Here is a 21583-nt window from a genome sequence, read left to right as displayed (position 1 = left end):
CAAATGGATGAGTAAGTGGTTGGATGGATGAGTGAGTGAGTGCAGACCCTTGTTGGTAGATTCTTGTGAATGGGTGAGGACTGAACTGGTGTTGGAACTCTTCTGCTTTCACTTTCACTCATTGTTAGCTTCGTATTGAATGAGTGAATATGAATGAGTGAGTACTTCACTGACCGCTGGGTCCTTATGTCATTATGACTGAATGAATCACATGTGTGTATAATCAGTCCTGTGTACGTCTGTTAACGGATGAATCTCCTTCTTCTTCTTTTTCCAGGAGGTAAATCGGAGCGTCCTTCCTACTACGGCAGAGAGTCCAACCCCCACTGTCACCAGGTCAGTGTCCCCCTGTTCTGACTTTTACTGACGGTCAGTGAACTCAGCGTTTCTCCTCTGGGTCGGTTCTGTGGTTCTGGTTCCATGGGTTCTCCTCTGGGCTGGTTCTGTGGTTCTGGTTCCATGGGTTCTCTTCTGGGCCAGTTCTGTGGTTCTGGTTCCATGGGTTCTCTTCTGGGCCAGTTCTGTGGTTCTTTTTCCATGGGTTCTCTTCTGGGCCAGTTCTGTGGTTCTTTTTCCATGGGTTCTCCTTTGGGTTGGTTCTGTGGTTCTTGTTCCATGGGTTCTCCTCTGGGTCGGTTCTGTGGTTCTGGTTCCATGGGTTCTCCTCTGGACCAGTTCTGTGGTTCTGGTTCCATGGGTTCTCCTCTGGGTCGGTTCTGTGGTTCTGGTTCCATGGGTTCTCCTCTGGGTCGGTTCTGTGGTTCTGGTTCCATGGGTTCTCCTCTGGACCAGTTCTGTGGTTCTGGTTCCATGGGTTCTCCTCTGGGTCGGTTCTGTGGTTCTGGTTCCATGGGTTCTCCTCTGGGTCGGTTCTGTGGTTCTGGTTCCATGGGTTCTCTTCTGGGCCAGTTCTGTGGTTCTTGTTCCATGGGTTCTCCTCTGGGTCGGTTCTGTGGTTCTGGTTCCATGGGTTCTCCTCTGGGTCGGTTCTGTGGTTCTGGTTCCATGGGTCGGTTCTGTGGTTCTGGTTCCATGGGTTCTCCTCTGGGTCGGTTCTGTGGTTCTGGTTCCATGGGTTCTCCTCTGGACCAGTTCTGTGGTTCTGGTTCCATGGGTTCTCCTCTGGGTCGGTTCTGTGGTTCTGGTTCCATGGGTTCTCCTCTGGGTCAGTTCTGTGGTTCTTGTTCCATGGGTTCTCCTCTGGGTCGGTTCTGTGGTTCTGGTTCCATGGGTTCTCCTCTGGGTCGGTTCTGTGGTTCTGGTTCCATGGGTCGGTTCTGTGGTTCTGGTTCCATGGGTTCTCCTCTGGGTCGGTTCTGTGGTTCTGGTTCCATGGGTCGGTTCTGTGGTTCTGGTTCCATGGGTTCTCCTCAGGGCCAGTTCTGTTGTTCTGGTTCCATGGGTCGGTTCTGTGGTTCTGGTTCCATGGGTTCTCCTCTGGGTCGGTTCTGTGGTTCTGGTTCCATGGGTCGGTTCTGTGGTTCTGGTTCCATGGGTTCTCCTCTGGGTCGGTTCTGTGGTTCTGGTTCCATGGGTCGGTTCTGTGGTTCTGGTTCCATGGGTTCTCCTCTGGGCCGGTTCTGTGGTTCTGGTTCCATGGGTTCTCCTCTGGGCCGGTTCTGTGGTTCTGGTTCCATGGGTTCTCTTCTGGGCCGGTTCTGTGGTTCTGGTTCCATGGGTTCTCTTCTGGGCCGGTTCTGTGGTTCTTTTTCCATGGGTTCTCCTCTGGGTCGGTTCTGTGGTTCTGGTTCCATGGGTTCTCCTCTGGGCCGGTTCTGTGGTTCTGGTTCCATGGGTTCTCCTCTGGGCCGGTTCTGTGGTTCTGGTTCCATGGGTTCTCTTCTGGGCCGGTTCTGTGGTTCTGGTTCCATGGGTTCTCTTCTGGGCCAGTTCTGTGGTTCTTTTTCCATGGGTTCTCTTCTGGGCCAGTTCTGTGGTTCTTTTTCCATGGGTTCTCCTTTGGGTTGGTTCTGTGGTTCTTGTTCCATGGGTTCTCCTCTGGGTCGGTTCTGTGGTTCTGGTTCCATGGGTTCTCCTCTGGGTCGGTTCTGTGGTTCTGGTTCCATGGGTCGGTTCTGTGGTTCTGGTTCCATGGGTTCTCCTCTGGGTCGGTTCTGTGGTTCTGGTTCCATGGGTCGGTTCTGTGGTTCTGGTTCCATGGGTTCTCCTCTGGGCCAGTTCTGTGGTTCTGGTTCCATGGGTCGGTTCTGTGGTTCTGGTTCCATGGGTTCTAACTGGTCCAGGTCTTTCTTACCTGTTTCGTCTGTGGGTGGTTCCGGTGCTGGTTTTTCCCACAGACTTGAACCCATCGTCTGTCCAGTTCAGTCTGTTGTATTGACGCGGCCGTTTCTATGTGTTCTAGTTCTACGTCTGTTTCTGACGCAGAAATCATCGATGGTTCGTTCATGTGATCGTGTCTTTGTCTTTTTTTATTCATTCTGTATTTTTACATTTAATTATAGTTAAAGGATGAAAACAGGTGTTCTGTTTCTTTTTTCTTCGTCTCTTTTATTTTTTTTCTTTTATCATTTTCTTTTTAATTTGTAATTTTTTCTTCTTTTTTGTTTCTTTTTCCTTGTTTTCTTTTTCTTTTTTATTTATATTTTTTCTTTTATCTTTCTTTAGTCTGTCTTTTTTTTTCTTTTCCTTTTATCTTTTTCTTTTTTCTTTGTCTTTTTTCATTTGCTTTGTCTTTGACTTTTTCTTTTATTTTGTCATTTTTTCTTTTTCATTTTCTTTTTCTTTTATTCATCTTATCATCGTTTTCTTTATTCTTTCATCTTTCTTTTTTCTTCCTCATTTTTTCTTTTGCATTTTCTTTTTTCTTCGTCTTTATTCTTTCATCTCTTTCTTATTTTTCTTCCCTTTTGTTTTTTCACCTTTCACCTTTATCCTTTCATCTTTCTTTTTTCTTTCTCGTTTTTTCTTTCTCGTTTTTTCTTTTTCATTGTTTTCTTTTTCTTTGTTCTTCATCTTTATTCTTTCATCTTCCTTTGGTCTGTCATTTTTATCTTCCCTTTCTTTTTCTTTCTTCTTTTTTCATCCTTCTTTTCTTTATTCTTTCATCTTTTTTCTCTCATTTTTTGTTTTTCTTTTTTTGTCCTTTTTCTTCGTCTTTATTCTTTCATCTTTCTTTTGTCTGTCATTTTTTTCTCTTTTCTTTTTCTTCTTTTTCATCTTTCTTTATTCTTTCATCTTTCTTTTTTCTTTCTCATTTTTCTTCCTTTCCGTCTTTTTCTTTCTTCTTTTTTATCTTTCTTTTTTCTTTTTCTCATTTTTCTTTTTTCGTGTTTTTCTTTATTCTTTCATCATTCTTTTCTTTCTCATTTTTTTCATTGTTTCCTTTTTTGTTCATCTTTATTCTTTCATCTTTCTTTCTCATTTTTCCTTTTCTTCTTTTTCTTTTTTCATCTTTTCTTTTCTCTGTCATCTTTTCTTTTTCTTTTCCTGTCTTCTTCTCAGACATACATCCCATAATTCCGCTGTTTCCGTTCCAGACTGAATCCATGTTTGTACTTTTGTGAACTTTCTAAACTTTCTGTCATTCTCGTGCCTTTACTCTTCAACTCTTTCCATATCGCACCTTGTGTCCGTTTTATCGTCCTCCACCGTCGGTTTCGTTCCAGTTTTTTTTTGTTCCAGTTTTAATCCGATGTAAACTTTTTCACTAAACTGCGTCGTCTTCACTTGTCACTCATGGACTTAAACAACATCTGTTTAGTCGCTTTAATGTTTGCTTTCCCGCAGAACAAACTCCACTTCTTCACCTATTCCCAACTTCCTCAAACAGATAATGGTGTGAATTGTAGCTTTAAGGCGTGTTTCTGTCTTTACTCGGGGGTTATTAAATTAACCAGGTGTTGGTGGGACGTCGCTGTTTGGATTTTCTCGCAGAAGACGCCGTTCGTCTGTAATTAAGTGAAAATGCAGATGTGTGTTAGACTGATGTGTAAATCTGACCGTTCGCAAACCAAGGAATCCCATACGTTCTATACGAGCGCAGGCTGTCGGAGCCGTCCACGCCGTCTGATGTGTGCTTTTACTTTAATTAAAGACGATCAAAGACGCCAATTTCACTGCGATTGAGAATCAGCCTCCAGATTTAAGAAGGTTTGATGAAAAGATGCAAAAGACGACGAGGATTCAGTGGGATGAACGGTGTCAGACTGAAAGAATGAGCAGGAAACGACTGCATTAATACAAAGAAAAGGGAAAGTTCAGAAGGACCCCCACCATAACTATAATATAATGTAAACATGTTTGGAGTGTGTGTGACAGACTGCAGTGGGACACAAGAGGGAAGGAATGTTTTACACAAATGGAGTTTAATTAAATATTAGTTTAGTTAAATATGCTTTTTTTTACCTCCTCCAGGAGGTATTGTGATCACTTTGCTTTGTGTGTTTGTTTGTTTGTTTGTTTGTTAGCAACTTTACGGGAAACCTATTCCAACTAGGGATGCAAATTATCGATTAATTCATTAATCGTTAGTTGGTTGCCCTTATCGATTAACGATTAATTGATTTTCCTGAGAAACTGAATTTCTTTTTCAATACAGTCTGTAAGAATAAAAGCTAAATATTGTTTATACACTTCATAAAAAAAAAAGTCATGTTCATATAATTAATTTATTGAACCATTGGATACAGTCAGTGTTTCCTGTGGAATTCATCTGTTGATGTGGCAGTGTGGAATGGGGGGGTGCAGGCATGTGCGTTTTGCCAGCCAGTGGCAGGTACTCATACATGCGCAGTACGGCCGGGGGGTGTGTTCATGTTGGTTGGTAACTGTGTGCGTGTTTCCCTTTCCGTCCTCCTTCTAATACTGTGGGGGTACAGGGCGGTGCAGTCCGTGCCCTCGCAGAAGTGAAAGTGAAACTTTTCGCTCATTTATCTTTTCCTCCTGAAGCTTCGCAAATGCATTACATATCTGTGTCCCGAACCAGGAGCCTGGAGGATGTGTTCAACTTCTGTCTCACTGACTGTGGACCAGTCTAACCTCCAGGAAAACGCTCTGATACTGACCCTGCATTTGTGTGTGTGTTTATTCGGGGGTGCACCGCTCCCACAAACAGACGGTCGGTTTGTGTTTGGCTCCACCGTGTCCATACAGACATTCGAACTCATCAACGCCATGATCCGGTTCAATGACCAGCTATTCCAGCGCAGACAAACCATCAGCCTTCAGACAGGTGTGGACAGGAGGACAAGGGCAATTAACCGACAATTAATAATTTAATCGAGCAAATTCTTATCGACAATTAATCATTAGTCGATTAATTGTTTACATCCCTAATTCCCCCCATCTTTCCCAGATCTTCCCCACAGATAGGCCTAGGCCCTGGGACCAGCCCAGTCCATTTTGGTCCCAGTAGGACAAAGTTCAAGGTCACAGCAAGGTCACAACATCTACAGTTTTCCATCTGTCATCATTGAGACATTTTCCAAAATTCATCAAAAATTCAAAATGACTCCGATTCTCCTCCAGTTGGATCCACCTGTAGCTTAGAACAATATCTTGTATCTGGAACTAAATTGTCCACATCCACTGTGGAATGTGGACTCTGTGGACATTTACATTGAACATTAAAAATCCCATTTCCCACACATTTAAAATTAGAACTCAACAAATACTGATGTGATTTGAATCTAATTGGACAGACACATGACTGGGACCAAGCTTCAACTGTTTCTGTGTATGGAACAACCTGGAAACTGTTGAATTTAAACAGAAAGAGTCGATCCTCACATGCACACCGTTCAGGGTGAAGGAGGAGGTTTGCGTTCTCTGAACACTTGTTTTTTTTACTGTTTTTTTAATGTTTTAGTTTTTATTAATGTCTGTTTTTTTTAATGATAACATCAGCCTGAACAGGGACTACAGGTGGAAATGAGCACTAGTGCTAGAACCTGGAACATCTGTCCTGTTTAAGGTTAATCTCTATTGTGCGTTGTCCCTGTCTAAAACAAACAAACAAACAAACAAACAAACAGGGCTGGATTTTATTTATGTAGTTCTGAAAAAAAAAAAAAAAAAAGAGTCAGAAAATGTCTTTTTGTCAATTCTTTTGCACCTTTTTTTCTGGAAGAACTGAACTTTTAATATCTGTCCATTATTTATCCTTATTATATGTAAAAAAAAAAAAAAAAAAAAGTATATATATATATATATATATATATATATATATATATATAACAGACTTGAATTTTTATCATATTTATTATAAAACCAACTGTAAATGTTAATGAAACTTTCTGAGTTCATGTAAATATCCTTTCCTCTCTTTTCCATGTTGATCCATTGTAGTTGTTCTAGATCATTGTGTGTCCATGTTCTTCTTGTTCTTTTTGGTTCTTTGGTGTCATTTGGATCCATATTAATACACATAAATGAAGAGAAAAATGTAAACTCTACATTACAACTAATTAGACGATGATACAAAAAATCTGAAAAAAAAAAACCAAACAAACAACCAAAAACAGTATTAAAATATTCACAACAAAACAGAATGTAAAAAAATTGACATTTACAGTTGGATTTATTAATTTATTCAGAAACATTTACAGAAAATAACATCATTCAGAGACTATTGATTGACTACATGTTGATATTATTATTATTATTATTATTATTATTATAATAATAATAATAATAATAATAATATCATTCTATTGATTATTCATCTTATGGACAATAATACTAATAGTACTACTACTACTACTGCTACTACTACTACTACTAATAATAATAATAACAATATCATTCTATTGATTATTGATCTTCTTCTTGTTGGTAATAATCAGACGTTGTCGGTCGTATGAGTTTATTTTCTAAACCCACTGATGAACAGACAGGATGTGAAGAGCAGATTTTATGTGACAAGGGAAAATGATTGACATTGGTCCAAATCTGGTTGCCGGGGGCAACTGGACAACTGTTACTGCGGAGCTTTGTGAATGTAGAAACGACAACGAGGCGTTTGAAGGACTCGTACTTTTCAGATTTAAAGATTCCACCTTTTGAGGTTTTGATCTGTTGGTTTGGGCACGAGGACAGATTTTAGCCCTGAGAGACACCATCAGACGCACAAAATACACACAAATACACACAAAACACACTAAAATACACAAAAATACACACAAACACAAAAATACACTAAAATTCACAAAAATACACACAAAATACACACAAATATACACAAAAACACTCAAAAATACATAAAAAACACACAAACACACTAAAATACAAACAGAAACACAGAAAACACACAAATATACTCATTGGTTCAGTCCAGACTTTGGCCTGTCTGGCTGTGGGTCTGTGGTTCTGTGGTTCTGTGGGTCTGTGGTTCTGTGGTTCTGTGGTTCTGTGGGTCTGTGGTTCTGTGGGTCTGTGGGTCTGTGGGTCTGTGGTTCTGTGGGTCTGTGGGTCTGTGGTTCTGTGGGTCTGTGGTTCTGTGGGTCTGTGGTTCTGTGGGTCTGTGGGTCTGTGGTTCTGTGGGTCTGTGGGTCTGTGGTTCTGTGGGTCTGCGGTTCTGTGGGTCTGTGGGTCTGTGGGTCTGTGGTTCTGTGGGTCTGTGGTTCTGTGGGTCTGTGGGTCTGTGGGTCTGTGGGTCTGTGGTTCTGTGGGTCTGCGGTTCTGTGGGTCTGCGGTTCTGTGGTTCTGTGGGTCTGTGGTTCTGTTGGCGTTTGCCTCCTGGATGACTCCTGATGGAAATGGACGGTAAATGTTGAATCTGGGCTTTGGTCCAAACTCCTGCAGTTTCATCTGAGGCTGGTACGGTGGGTTCTGTCCTGGACTGAAAGGACCCAGAAAAAAAAAGAACGACAGCAGCCGGCAGTGGCACAACCACCATGAAGACGGTGGATTAGAACCAGGATGGACCGAATCAGAATAAAACCGAACCAGAACCAGGAATCTACAGGTGGAACCCAAGGAAGGCGGAACATTTACAGAACAGTAGAACATGTCCTGGTTCTGGATCAGAATTTTTTTTTTTTTACTATTATACATATATATAATGTATATATAACGCTGCCGTTGGTTGCTGATATTTGTGTCTGTTGAAGTTTTTCTTCGTCTGTTGGAGACGATGGTTCAGTGTTTTTCTGATTATTGGTGGAACTGGTTTTTGGAGCCTTTTCCAGTTTATTCAGGTGGAGGTGGAAGGTAAATGTGGGTGATTCAGGTGGTTTTTGGGACTGGTTTTTGTTGGGTTTGGGGGTGTTTTGGAGGACGGGGCTGGTTGGTGGGGGCTGGGCTGGTACTTTGGCAGGGGGCCATGGTTCCCAACCCCCCACCACTCATTTCCATCCAGCAGAGCTTCACTGAAGCCCAGCTCACTACAGACTGAAGAGATGAACCTGAGGACCAAATCCACAACATGACATGACCTTTGACCTTTCCCTGTGTCTGTAAGGGCTCGGTGGTCTGTGGTTCTACCTGGACCTTCATGTGAGAACCACACATGGTCCTTGTACTCGGTCCCTGGTGTTGGTTCTCTGCATCACAATGTCGTGTTTGTCTGAAGTGTGTTTCAGTGTAAAAACATCAAACCCTGAAGGAGGTTTTACTGGGATCAGCTGAACCCCCAGAACCTGGACCCAAACGCTGTCCTGGGTCTGATCAGCTGAACCCCCAGAACCTGGACCCAAACGCTGTCCTGGGTCTGATCAGCTGAACCCCCAGAACCTGGACCCAAATGCTGTCCTGGGTCTGATCAGCTGAACCCCCAGAACCTGGACCCAAACGCTGTCCTGGGTCTGATCAGCTGAACCCCCACAACCTGGACCCAAATGCTGTCCTGGGTCGGATCAGCTGAACCCCCAGAACCTGGACCCAAACGCTGTCCTGGGTCTGATCAGCTGAACCCCCAGAACCTGGACCCAAACGCTGTCCTGGGTCTGATCAGCTGAACCCCCAGAACCTGGACCCAAACGCTGTCCTGGGTCGGCTCAGCTGAACCCCCAGAACCTGGACCCAAACGCTGTCCTGGGTCTGATCAGCTGAACCCCCAGAACCTGGACCCAAACGCTGTCCTGGGTCTGATCAGCTGAACCCCCAGAACCTGGACCCAAACGCTGTCCTGGGTCGGCTCAGCTGAACCCCCAGAACCTGGACCCAAACGCTGTCCTGGGTCAGATCAGCTGAACCCCCAGAACCTGGACCCAAACGCTGTCCTGGGTCAGATCAGCTGAACCCCCAGAACCTGGACCCAAATGCTGTCCTGGGTCGGCTCAGCTGAACCCCCAGAACCTGGACCCAAACGCTGTCCTGGGTCGGATCAGCTGAACCAACAGTCAGCAGTTCCTCTGCATTCGACTCTGTCTGATAGAGTCTGTCTGTTTAAGCAGAAAACACTCATCCTCTTCCTCCTCCTCCTCATCATCATCATCACACACACAAACACAAACACAAACACACGCTCTTCTGTGTTTTACAGCCTTTACAGTTTCCCCCTTAGGTCAGTCTGTCGGTGTTTTCACCCTTTTTTACATCATTTGTTGCAATCAAAACCACAACAGACACACAAACACACACACACACAGACACACAAACACACACACAGACACACAAACACAGACTCACACTGAGGCTATGGTGGTCTTATCTCATTTACCATCAGTGTTAGTGTTAGCATTAGCATTAATGTTAGTGTAAGAGTTAGAGTTAACATTAGCGTTGGTGTTAGCATTAGTATTAACGTTAGTGTAAGAGTTAGAGTTAACATTAGTGTTAGTGTTAGCATTAGTATTAACATTAGTGTTAGAGTTAAAGTTAACATTAGTGTTAGTGTTAGCATTAGTATTAACATTAGTGTAAGAGTTAGAGTTAACATTAGTGTTAGTGTTAGCATTAGTATTAACATTAGTGTTAGAGTTAAAGTTAACATTAGTGTTAGAGTTAACATTAGTGTTAGTGTTAGCATTAGTATTAACATTAGTGTTAGAGTTAAAGTTAACATTAGTGTTAGCATTAGTATTAACATTAGTGTAAGAGTTAGAGTTAACATTAGTGTTAATGTTAGCATTAGTATTAACATTAGTGTTAGAGTTAGAGTTAACATTAGTGTTAGTGTTAGCATTAGTATTAACATTAGTGTTAGAGTTAAAGTTAGCATTATTGTTAGCATTAGTGTTAACGTTAGCATTAGCATTAGCACCTATAGCTGAGGTAACAGACATGAAAACAGCCTTTAGTCGTTTGTTTTGAAGTCCAATGAATTCAGACGTAAAGAACAAACACATAAACAAACACTGTAAATATGAACCACAAACACACAGGAACACAAAAACACACATGAACACACACAGAACACACAACCACACACAAACACACAACCACACACGAACACACACATCAACACACAAAACACACACATGAACACACACACATGTATTACTGAGCAGAGTTGACCCTTTGACCTCAGAAATCCTGATACATTTAATCCCTTCACGGCAGACTCCACATCATGTGACCCTGAAAATATGCAAGTGCTTGAATTCCAGTAAACGTTTGTAAATCTGATATTTAACACATCAAACGTACATTTGAAAAAATGAATGAAGTCATTAATTAAAGCCTGATAATGATGTTCAGTCAATTAGAGCTTCATATCACACATATAATCCTGTCATTAACAGACGCAAAAAACATGTTTTTTACATTTTCCTTTTAATTCCTTTAAATCGATTTTTTTCCTTGTTTTTCATATTTTACACCTTTTCATTGTTTTTGCATCTTTTTGTTTTTTCTTATTGTTTTTCTTCAAATACATTATTTCTCTTTCCTTTAATGTTGTTTTCATCTATTTACATGTTTTTTTAATCAATTTATTCTTTTCATTATCTTTTATGTAGTATTTTTTTGTGTTTAATATCATTTTTTTGTCATTTTTGTTGTTTTCATCTTGTCTTTGTATTTTTTATGTGTCATTTCATCTTATGTCTCGTCTCATCCTGTTTATTTTATTTGTTCTTTTATCTGGCGTTTCTTCATAATCGACATAATCTCATCTTTTCATCTGGTTTTGTCTTTTATTTTTTCTCTACATTGTTTTCATCCTGTTGAAATCTTAAATTCTTTAAATTCCTCATAGACACCACACAGACTTTTCTTAGTTAATAAGTGAAACGTATGCTGCGATCTGATTGGTCGAAGCACTTCATGGTTCTATTAGTTTTACATGTTTTTTTTTTCATTAACTCTGAAGCTGAAGTTTGATCATTTCATCGGTTGTTTCTTGTTTTTATTCAGTTGTTAATCTGTTTTTTTGTCAGTTTAATGAATGTATGTGTGTGTGTGTGTGTGTGTGTGTGTGTGTGTGTGTGTGTTTTACGACCTAAATCTGGTCGCCTTGTGTTTGTGTGAGTGGGTCTGTCGTCATTACTTGAATCTTGACCAATCACGCGGCAGCAGGAAGTGCAAGCCCCCGACGGCTGAAGAAAGAAGAAAAAAACACATGTATAGACAGAACTACAATAATAAGAATAAGAAGAAGAATAATGATGATGATGATGATGATTATTATAACAGTAGTAGTAGTAATAATAATAATAATAATAATAATAATAATAATGCTTCCTTTAATGGCCTTGACCTTCTCATCCTTTTGTCGTTCGTGTTTTCTTTTTCAGCTTTTATTGTGAAACCTGTGACAGCAGATGTTTTTCCGTTTCCTTCATCATGTGTTCTTTGTGTTGGTGTCCGTCTGATCCTGTAGTTTTTTCGTCTGTATTTTCAGGTGTTTTCGTGGCTTTGGTGGTGTCGTCCACCGTCGGCGTCTCCTCTAAATGCTGTGTTTCTCATGGATGTGAAAATAACTGAGTCCATGCAGAATTCCAGTGTGAATGGAAGTTGATAATGGTCTGAACAAACCCACACCTGCTCCTCCAGGAGACGCCGCCTCCTTCACTTTCACTCCTTATTTCACACACAAATACATTCAACCTCTGATTTTTGGAGTTCGCTGACCGTGTTTTGATGTAAAGAGTCAAACGGCAGCGGTGGCGTCCGTCCCCTGGTGGTGGTGGCGGCGGTGGCGTTAACCCCCTCCTCTCTGATGTGTGACATCAAACAGTAACATCACACACCAACACAACATCTGTCAGCAGACACACAACAACACACTAACACACAACATCTGTCAGCAGACACACAACAGGGCCCAGCTGTCAACCACCGGAGAAGGGGGCGGAGCTAAAGGCTTCAGTCGTAACGGTCGGATTCTTCTGTGTGACATGTGGAGCGTCCACTTCCTGTCTGTGAAACCAGACGGAACCGCTTTAACCCCCATACCCCAGGGTCAGCAGTGGACTCCGACCTGTTTCACATCTGACCTTTAATGAATGAACACAGCAGTGAGGACGGGTCCAAAACCCAGACCCCCCAGCCCAGACCTGGCCCCCAGACCCCCCAGACCCCCCGGCCCAGACCTGGCCCCTGGCCCCCAGACCCCCCAGACCCCCCAGCCCAGACCTGGGCCACACCTGGCCCAGACCTGGCCCCCCACCCCCTAGACCCCCCAGCCCAGACCTGGCCCCCTCGCCCCCAGACCCCCCGGCCCAGACCTGGTCTAGACCACTGACCCTTGACCTGATCTGGTTATTTTATTTTATTTTATTGTATTTTACTTTATTTTATTTTACTTTATCCTATTTTCTCTCCTGATTCTCTAATTCTTCTCTCACTTCTCAGTAGGTCATAAACATGACAATGAATAAAACAAAGAATAAATGATGATTCAGCTGATTTAAAGAACCTACAGGTGTGTGTGTGTGTGTGTGTGTGTGTGTGTGTGTGTGTGGTTTCAGTCTGTTATTGAACTCTGCTTTAAACACAGTGACCCTTCTCATCACTGGACCTGGTGCATTGTGGGTGTTGTAGTTCTGGGTGTGGTCCACTGGTGCATTGTGGGTGTTGTAGTTGTAGTTCTGGGTGTGGTCCACTGGTGCATTGTGGGTGTTGTAGTTCTGGGTGTGGTCCACTGGTGCATTGTGGGTGTTGTAGTTGTAGTTCTGGGTGTGGTCCACTGTTCCAGGTGTAAACGTCTGTCAGAGAACAGACATTTTACACCAGCGTCAGTTTGTTTGTGTGTGTGGACTGAAAAAACTACAAAGTGAAGGCAGATGGGAGTGATGCATGATGGGAGTGATGGGTTCAAGATGGCACCACAGGGAAGCTCCTTCTACTGTCCTTTTATCTGTTCTCATCAGAACGGAAACCTCTGTCTGTCTACTCCTCCTCCTCTTCTTCCTCTTCCTCCTCTTCCTCCTCCTCTTCCTCCTCTTCCTCCTCCTCTTCTTCCTCTTCCTCCTCCTCTTCCTCCTCTTCCTCCTCCTCTTCCTCCTCTTCCTCCTCCTCTTCTTCCTCTTCCTCCTCCTCCCCCTCTTCCTCCTCCTCCTCCTCCCCCTCTTCCTCCTCCTCCTCTTCTTCCTCTTCCTCCTCCTCTTCCTCCTCCTCCTCCTCTTCCTCCTCCTCTTCCTCCTCCTCTTCTTCCTCTTCCTCCTCCTCTTCTTCCTCTTCCTCCTCCTCCTCCTCTTCCTCCTCCTCTTCCTCCTCTTCCTCTGAGGTGTAATGTTCTGTCTGATTCTAAATGTTCTTAAATCATCACTATTTATTTGTCAAACCAACTGTTGAACACTAATTAATGAGAAATACTTTGAACTGGTTTGTGTGTGTGTGTGTGTGTGTGTGTGTGTGTGTGTGTGTGTGTGTGTGTGTGTGTCATCACTGCATTTGAGTGAAACATTTGTGAAGGAAAGTGGAGGAAGTTTGAGTCGATTGCTCACTGTTCAAGTGTGTTTCTGCAAATCTGACATTACAACACACAACACACACAGACACACAATAACACACATAGACACACACTAATACAAACAGACACACACTAATACACACAGTGTGTATCTGTGTTTGTATGTGTGTCTCCATCTGTGTGTGTCTTTGTGTGTATGTGTGAATTGTGTGTGTGTCCATCCGTCTGTGTGTGTCAGCGTGTGTATGTGTATGTTTGTGTGTGTCCATGTTCATGTGTGTGCATCTGTTTGTGTGTCCATGTGTCTGTCTGTGTGTGTATTTGTGTGTGTGTCCATCTTTGTGTGTATGTGTAGTAGGGATGTAATGATTACCGGTATAATGATAAACTGCGGTAAAGTTTCCGACGGTTAGTATGACCGTTTAGGTTCTAATTATTATGATAACCGTGTTCGATTACCGTAGCTAGAAAACTCACGGTACTGTTCATTTCCTGCAGAAGCAGCGGCTCTCCAGGCGTGTGTTCAGTTTGTAATGTTTGGCCTCTGGAAACATGGTGAAGGCACCTGCAGGACAGAGCTGCAGACATTCAGGGTTAGGGGCTCCCACGTGGACCCGGTCTGTCCGACTGCGGGTCGGTCCGAACAAGCACACGCACAGACTCGGTCCATTCTAGCAAGTGAGCGGACAGACCCGGTCCGCGCTAGTGTGAACCCCTCCTCGGCCCCCACTGCTTCAGATCCTCAGCCAACACTGAAACTGTCTGAATACACATACTGAGGACAGACTCCTGTCAGTTCAAATGAGTGAACTACAACTGGACACAGACACATGATGTGAGGACAAACCAAAGGACAGGAGGAGTTATGAACTGAAGGAACTGCAACAGGAAGTCCACTGACTGACCTCCAGAGGAACTGGACCAGAGGACACTGACCAGGACTGAACCACTGACCAGGACTGGACCACTGACCAGGACTGGACCACTGACCAGTCTGGATCAGATCAGCCGAACATGTTTAAAATCCTCATTCTTTCAGAATATTTACATTTGTTCATTAAACAGTTCAGTTAAATCTGACTGTTTCACTTTCTGTTTGTGTGTACAATAGTGTGTATGTGTGTACAATAGTGTGTATGTGTGTACAATAGTGTGTATGTGTGTACAATAGTGTGTATGTGTGTACAATAGTGTGTATGTGTGTACAATAGTGTGTATGTGTGTACAATAGTGTGTATGTGTGTACAATAGTGTATATGTGTGTACAATAGTGTATATGTGTGTACAATAGTGTATATGTGTGTACAACAATGTGTATGTGTGTGCAATAGTGTGTATGTGTGTACAATAGTGTATATGTGTGTACAACAGTGTGTATGTGTGTACAATAGTGTATATGTGTGTACAATAGTGTATATGTGTGTACAACAGTGTGTATGTGTGTACAATAGTGTATATGTGTGTACAATAGTGTATATGTGTGTACAACAGTGTGTATGTGTGTACAATAGTGTATATGTGTGTACAACAGTGTGTATGTGTGTGCAATAGTGTGTATGTGTGTACAATAGTGTATATGTGTGTACAACAGTGTGTATGTGTGTACAATAGTGTATATGTGTGTACAACAGTGTGTATGTGTGTGCAATAGTGTATATGTGTGTGTACAATAGTGTATACAGGGCTCAAAATTAACTTTTTGACCTAGGAGCACTGTGCTCCTAACCCTAAAAAGTTAGGAGCACAGGCTAAAATCTAGGCGCACCACTATTATATAAAAAATTTGGAGAACAAGCAAAACTCTTGGCCATACCAAGTAATATTCCTATATGTACTTAAGCAATGTTAACAACCTAGAATAAAGTATTTGAATAGAGTATGAAAGAAAAAGCTTACATTGACACAGGTGCAAAACAATTGTCAATGTGTGGTATATACTTTAGTTGGTTCTTGGAGAAGAAAGACGAATCACACCATTATTTGCAACAACCAACTTTTTTATTTCATGGCCTAAAGGCCCTTAGGGGCCGTTTACACGGCGTCGGCTTCAGTCGACTCTGGGAAGATTTCATGGCGGATTAGCCTTCTGTTACCATGGAAACGGTGCCTAGAGTGCCTGAATCCGGAAACTTTTGATACCAGGGTCCAGGGTGGAACGTTATCGATACGCTCCGCATTCCAGCTCCGTGTTAACGCGAGTCGGAGCGTTCCGGGGTAAAATATGACATCACCGCATGCGCGCGCAGCCAAGAACTGCCAGTTAACCCACTCCGGGCCAGTTGGTGGCGGTAACGCGCCTCCAAGCTGGTTTGCCAGCCTCTATGACACAATAAAGCTGCAGAAAAAGAAGGAACAACCACAACAACAATGGCCGGTTTCAGAACAACATACGTGCTGCTAACTGTGCTCAGCTCGTCTGTCCAGACAAAGAAGTCCTGCGTCTTTGTACGACCACTCGCCATTGTTGTTTGTAAATAGTGTTGTCCGCCTCCTCCTCTTCTTCTTCTCCTCATTTAAAGGCTGTCTAAACCGGAAATCATTTGTGCGCAGGCGCCTGTTTTACCACCACTGTTTCACTACAGCTCTACATCGCCAGCTACTGGTCTGGCATGGCCACTACAGCGTATTCAGCCGTCCTCGCGGACTCATGTTAACGCAGATCGTTATCATAGCGGCGGCGTCTTAACGCGGAATGATTTTATAACGCAAAGGAGAAATCTTTGCGGAGTGTTGCCGTGTAAACGTACCCTAGTCACTGTGGTCTGCACCACGCCTGAAGTCAGGAGATTGTTTCAAACGTCGGTGGAGTTATTTGATCCCTTTGTTTATGCCGCCTGCGCATGCGAGGGGGCGGGGACTAGATTTTCCGCTTCAGTCAGCAGGGCGTGGAGCTTGTTTATTTTCAGCTGACGAGTTACTTCTGCAGCCATTATTCTAGGCGCACGTATTAATTTTCGCTCATTTTTTTATTGGCGCACCGTGCAATCGTAATCTCAAAAACAGTCGCACTACCGAAATTCTCAGGCGCATGCGACCGTAATTCAGTCGCAGTCACGAGCCCTGGTATATGTGTGTACAATAGTGTGTATGTGTGTACAGTAGTGTATATCTGTGTACAATAGTGTGTATGTGTGTACAATAGTGTGTATGTGTGTACAGTAGTGTATATGTGTGTACAATAGTGTATATGTGTGTACAATAGTGTGTATGTGTGTACAATAGTGTATATGTGTGTACAATAGTGTGTATGTGTGTACAGTAGTGTATATCTGTGTACAATAGTGTGTATGTGTGTACAATAGTGTATATGTGTGTACAATAGTGTGTATGTGTGTACAATAGTGTATATGTGTGTACAATAGTGTGTATGTGTGTACAATAGTGTGTATGTGTGTACAATAGTGTGTATGTGTGTACAATAGTGTGTATGTGTGTACAGTAGTGTATATCTGTGTACAATAGTGTGTATGTGTGTACAATAGTGTGTATGTGTGTACAGTAGTGTATATGTGTGTACAATAGTGTGTATGTGTGTACAATAGTGTATATGTGTGTACAATAGTGTGTATGTGTGTACAATAGTGTATATCTGTGTACAATAGTGTGTATGTGTGTACAATAGTGTGTATGTGTGTACAGTAGTGTATATCTGTGTACAATAGTGTGTATGTGTGTACAATAGTGTGTATGTGTGTACAGTAGTGTATATCTGTGTACAATAGTGTATATCTGTGTACAATAGTGCGTATGTGTGTACAATAGTGTATATGTGTGTACAATAGTGTATATGTGTGTACAATAGTGTATATGTGTGTACAATAGTGTATATGTGTGTACAATAGTGCGTATGTGTGTACAATAGTGCGTATGTGTGTACAATAGTGTATATGTGTGTACAATAGTGTATATCTGTGTACAATAGTGTGTATGTGTGTGCAATAGTGTATATCTGTGTACAATAGTGTGTATGTGTGTACAATAGTGTGTATGTGTGTACAATAGTGTGTATGTGTGTACAATAGTGTATATCTGTGTACAATAGTGTGTATGTGTGTACAATAGTGTGTATGTGTGACACTGAATGATCTGATCTGGAAAATGTTCAAACAAACTCCACTCGGACCTGTCCAACTACTTTTTTTCACACTCAAAAACACCTCTGGAATCAACAGAAGAATTGATAAGGAATTGGACTGATAATCAGAACTGATAATGGCACTGATACTGATCAGCTCCTCTCAGTTCCAGCCCTGGTGCACATATCTCGTGTCCATAAGGTGCCATCTTTAATGCACATTTGTATGTTTGTTATTACTTGAATGTTTCTGCAACAGAAAGTACATTGTGCATATTACTTCATTAGTTTTTTTCAAAATACAACTTGGTTATATTATTTCAGTGTGTGTATCAGTACTTTTTGAACATTTTGAGCACATTTCAACAATATCACGATGATAATGATAACTGTGATAATTTTGGACACAATAACAATGATATGAAATTTTCAGATTGTTACATCCATAGTGTGTATTTGTGTGTCCGTCCATGTGTGTGTGCATCTGTGTGTGTATCTGTTTGTGTGTGTATCCATGTGTATATTTGTGTGTGTGTGTGTCCATGTGTATATTTGTGTGTGTGTGTGTGTATCTGTTTGTGTGTGTGTCCATGTGTATATTTGTGTGTGTGTGTGTGTATCTGTTTGTGTGTGTCCATGTGTATATTTGTGTGTGTGTGTGTGTGTGTGTGTGTGTGTCAGCTGCAGTCAGTCTGGTGTACAGGTGCGCCACTGCCTCGCCAGCACTTCCTGGTAATTAATGACTGTTTCCTGCCTGTCTCTCTCTCTCTCTCTCTCTCTTTCTCTTTCTCTCCCCTCTCCCCCTCCCTCTCTCTCTCTCTCTCTCTCTCTCTCTCTCTCTCTCTTTCTTTCTCTCCCTCTCTCTCTCTCTCTCTCTTTCCTCTCTCTCTCTCTCTTCTCTCTCTTCTTCTCTCCCTCTCTCTCTCTCTCTCTCTCTCTCTCTCTCTCTCTGGTGTAAATTGATGACATGTGAGCGTTTTTCTTTTTCAGTCACATGAGGACAGAGGTTTGAGTTTAGAGGAGGAGACGCAGACACAGTCTGTCCAATGGACGTTCTGACTCCGTCTGCTCAGGAATGTGATGCAACGACGACATGTTCAAATTCATTTAACCCATAAACACCCATGTTTAACACCTGCTGATCCACTATCAGAATAATAATAATAATAATAATAATAATAATAATAATATTGGTGTAAAATACAGCTCTTCATCTTTTCACAGTCATCAGATATGACCAAATTGGGACATTCAGAGGCTCTGTAGTTACCGTGGAAACACCGTCGTCTTCTCCAACATTGATTCACCAGTAAAACCCATGGAGTTGGATCAATGACAGTGGATGGACACACTGGGTTTATACTTACTCATATATAAAATGAACAAAGATGATTAGAAATAAAAACTGACGCTTTACGATGTACTTCTGTGATTTGTTGCTGTTTTTAAATTATTATTAATATTATTCTCATAATATTATATTTTCCCACCTGTTTTTAAATTACAATGTTATTCTCATAATAATATGATATTTTTGCCAAATGTTTTTAAATTGTGACGTTATTCTCATAATATATTTTTCCACCTGTTTTTAAATTTTGACGTTATTCTAATAATATATTTTTTCCACTTTTTTTTAAATTCCAACTTTATTCTTGTAATATTATGATATTTTTTTCCACCTGTTGTTAAATTATGACGTTATTCTCGTAACATTATGACTTTATTCTCTAAATATGACAACTTTAATCTCATAACATTACAACTTCATTCTTGTAAAATTAAGACTGTTTTTGTATTTGACTTTATTCTCATAAAATTACAGGTTTTATCTCTATATTTTACGTCTTTATTCCCGTAGTGACAGTGGTTTTATTTTCTTATGCGGTGCTAATACGCCATCGTACAAATCGGTGCCAGCGTTGATGGTTTGACGGTTTGATGCTCCTCTTTCGTTAAACTCAGACGTGGATGTTTTTGGTTGAAGGTCAGTTTGGTGATTCGGTGTAAACTGTGAAAGGCCTATTTTTAAGTCTGTCTGTGGTGTTATTTAGTTCTAAAGATGTGACGTAAACATGTACATAACTGTGTCGTAATAATCAGGTTACGACCTGGTTTTCTGGTGTTTTTTCGTCCTCATCCTTTTATTCTTTCTGCTCCTGTTTTCCGTCTTTTTTCCTCTGTGTTTATCTACTGTGGAACTGAGTCTCTGTCTCTGTGGCGATCTGCCTTAGTTACCGTCGTCTCCGTGAGCGTCTGGGCATCTGCTGGACGACGATACGAGGAAGAGGAAAAGAGCTGATGAGGATGATGAGGATGAGGATGAATGGGTTCATGAAGGTCTGATTAAACAGTAAATCCATTAAATCAGAGCTCAAACCACTGGGACGTTTCAGTGTTTTTTATTTTAGATTCACACCAAAATTATGTAAAAAAAAAAAAAAAAGTCAGTAAAAGAAAATGCCAGTGAATGCAAAAAGGGAAATGAGGACATACCAAAATAACTCCATTCTAGTCATGGGACGGTGTTTGCACTGGTTACAAAAAAAAAAAAAAAAAAAAAAAACAGAGAAAGAAAACAGCGTCGTGCTGTGAAAACCAGCCAAATTTAACCCATTTATCGTCCTGTTGGTTGGAATCCTGCAGAACGTCCACCCACAGGAGTCTGTCAGATGAACGTCCACGTCTATAATCACCTGTTTAGGTCCGTCATAGAACCAGGGGGGTCAAACCTACGGCCCGTGGACCTAAACCGGCCAAAGACTCCAGCCCATTACCACATGTTTAGTGTCTTTGTGGATCTGACCTGTAAAACACCTGTAAATGATAAGTTGAGGCAGAATATTGTTGAAATTGCACTTAATTCTCTTTAGAAACCTCTTTTTTTTCAGGTTATTTAACTCTTTTTTTTTTGTGGAAGGATAGTTTGTAAATGTAAATATTATTTTTACCTCCACCAGGAGCTTTTGTGATCACTTTGCTTTGTGTGTTTGTTTGTTTGTTTGTTTTTTAGCAACTTTAGTGTAAAACTCTTCCCTCCATCTTTCCCAGATCTTCCCCACAGATAGGCCTAGGCCCTGGGACCAACCCAGTCCATTTTGGTCCCAGTAGGACAAAGTTCAAGGTCACAGCAAGGTCACAACATCTACAGTTTTCCATCTGTCATCATTGAGACATTTTCCAAAATTCATGAAAAATTCCAAACGACTCCGATTCTCCTCCAGTTGGATCCACCTGTAGCTTAGAACAATCTCTTGTATGTGGAACTAAATTGTCCACATCCACTGTGGAATGTGGACTCTGTGGACATTTACACTGAACATTAAAAATCCCATTTCCCACACATTTAAAATGAGAACTCAACTAATATTGATATGAATTGAATCTAATTGGACAGACACACGACTGGTACCAAGCTGCAGCTGTTTCTGTGTATGGAACAACCTGGAAACTGTTGAATTTAAACAGAAAGAGTCGATCCACACATGCACAGCGTTCAGGGTGAAGGAGGAGCTCTGAGTTCAATGAACACTTGTTTAAATTTTTTTTTGCACTAAATTTAAGAGAAAACCAGTGGATTTGTCATTTATTCCTTTCTTCTGCTCATATTTGAGCGGTCCGACCCCCTGAGCCCACATTGGTCTGTGTGTTGAACCTGAACTAACCTGGGTTTGACATCCCTGATATGACCCAAGGTTATTATCGTTAATAAAAACTAACGAAATGACGAAACTAGAATTAAAAAAACATTT

At 41.6% G+C, this 21583-nt stretch overlaps 1 protein-coding gene across 1 annotated transcript in view; it reads left to right on the top strand.

Annotated features, from left to right (window-relative positions):
• LOC115429898 (transcription factor 4-like) overlaps positions 1-21583 on the top strand; it is a gene marked incomplete at its 3' end in the record, with an annotated part of 164943 nt that overhangs the window by 125169 nt on the left and 18191 nt on the right. The window contains exon 7 of the mRNA XM_030149707.1: positions 278-336. Coding sequence (XP_030005567.1) covers positions 278-336 — 59 coding nt within the window. The remainder of the gene's footprint in view (positions 1-277; positions 337-21583) is intronic.

This window comes from Sphaeramia orbicularis, chromosome 12, assembly GCF_902148855.1.
Source record: "Sphaeramia orbicularis chromosome 12, fSphaOr1.1, whole genome shotgun sequence".
Lineage (NCBI taxonomy): Eukaryota > Metazoa > Chordata > Actinopteri > Kurtiformes > Apogonidae > Sphaeramia > Sphaeramia orbicularis.
This window is presented reverse-complemented; position numbering and strand designations above follow the sequence as displayed.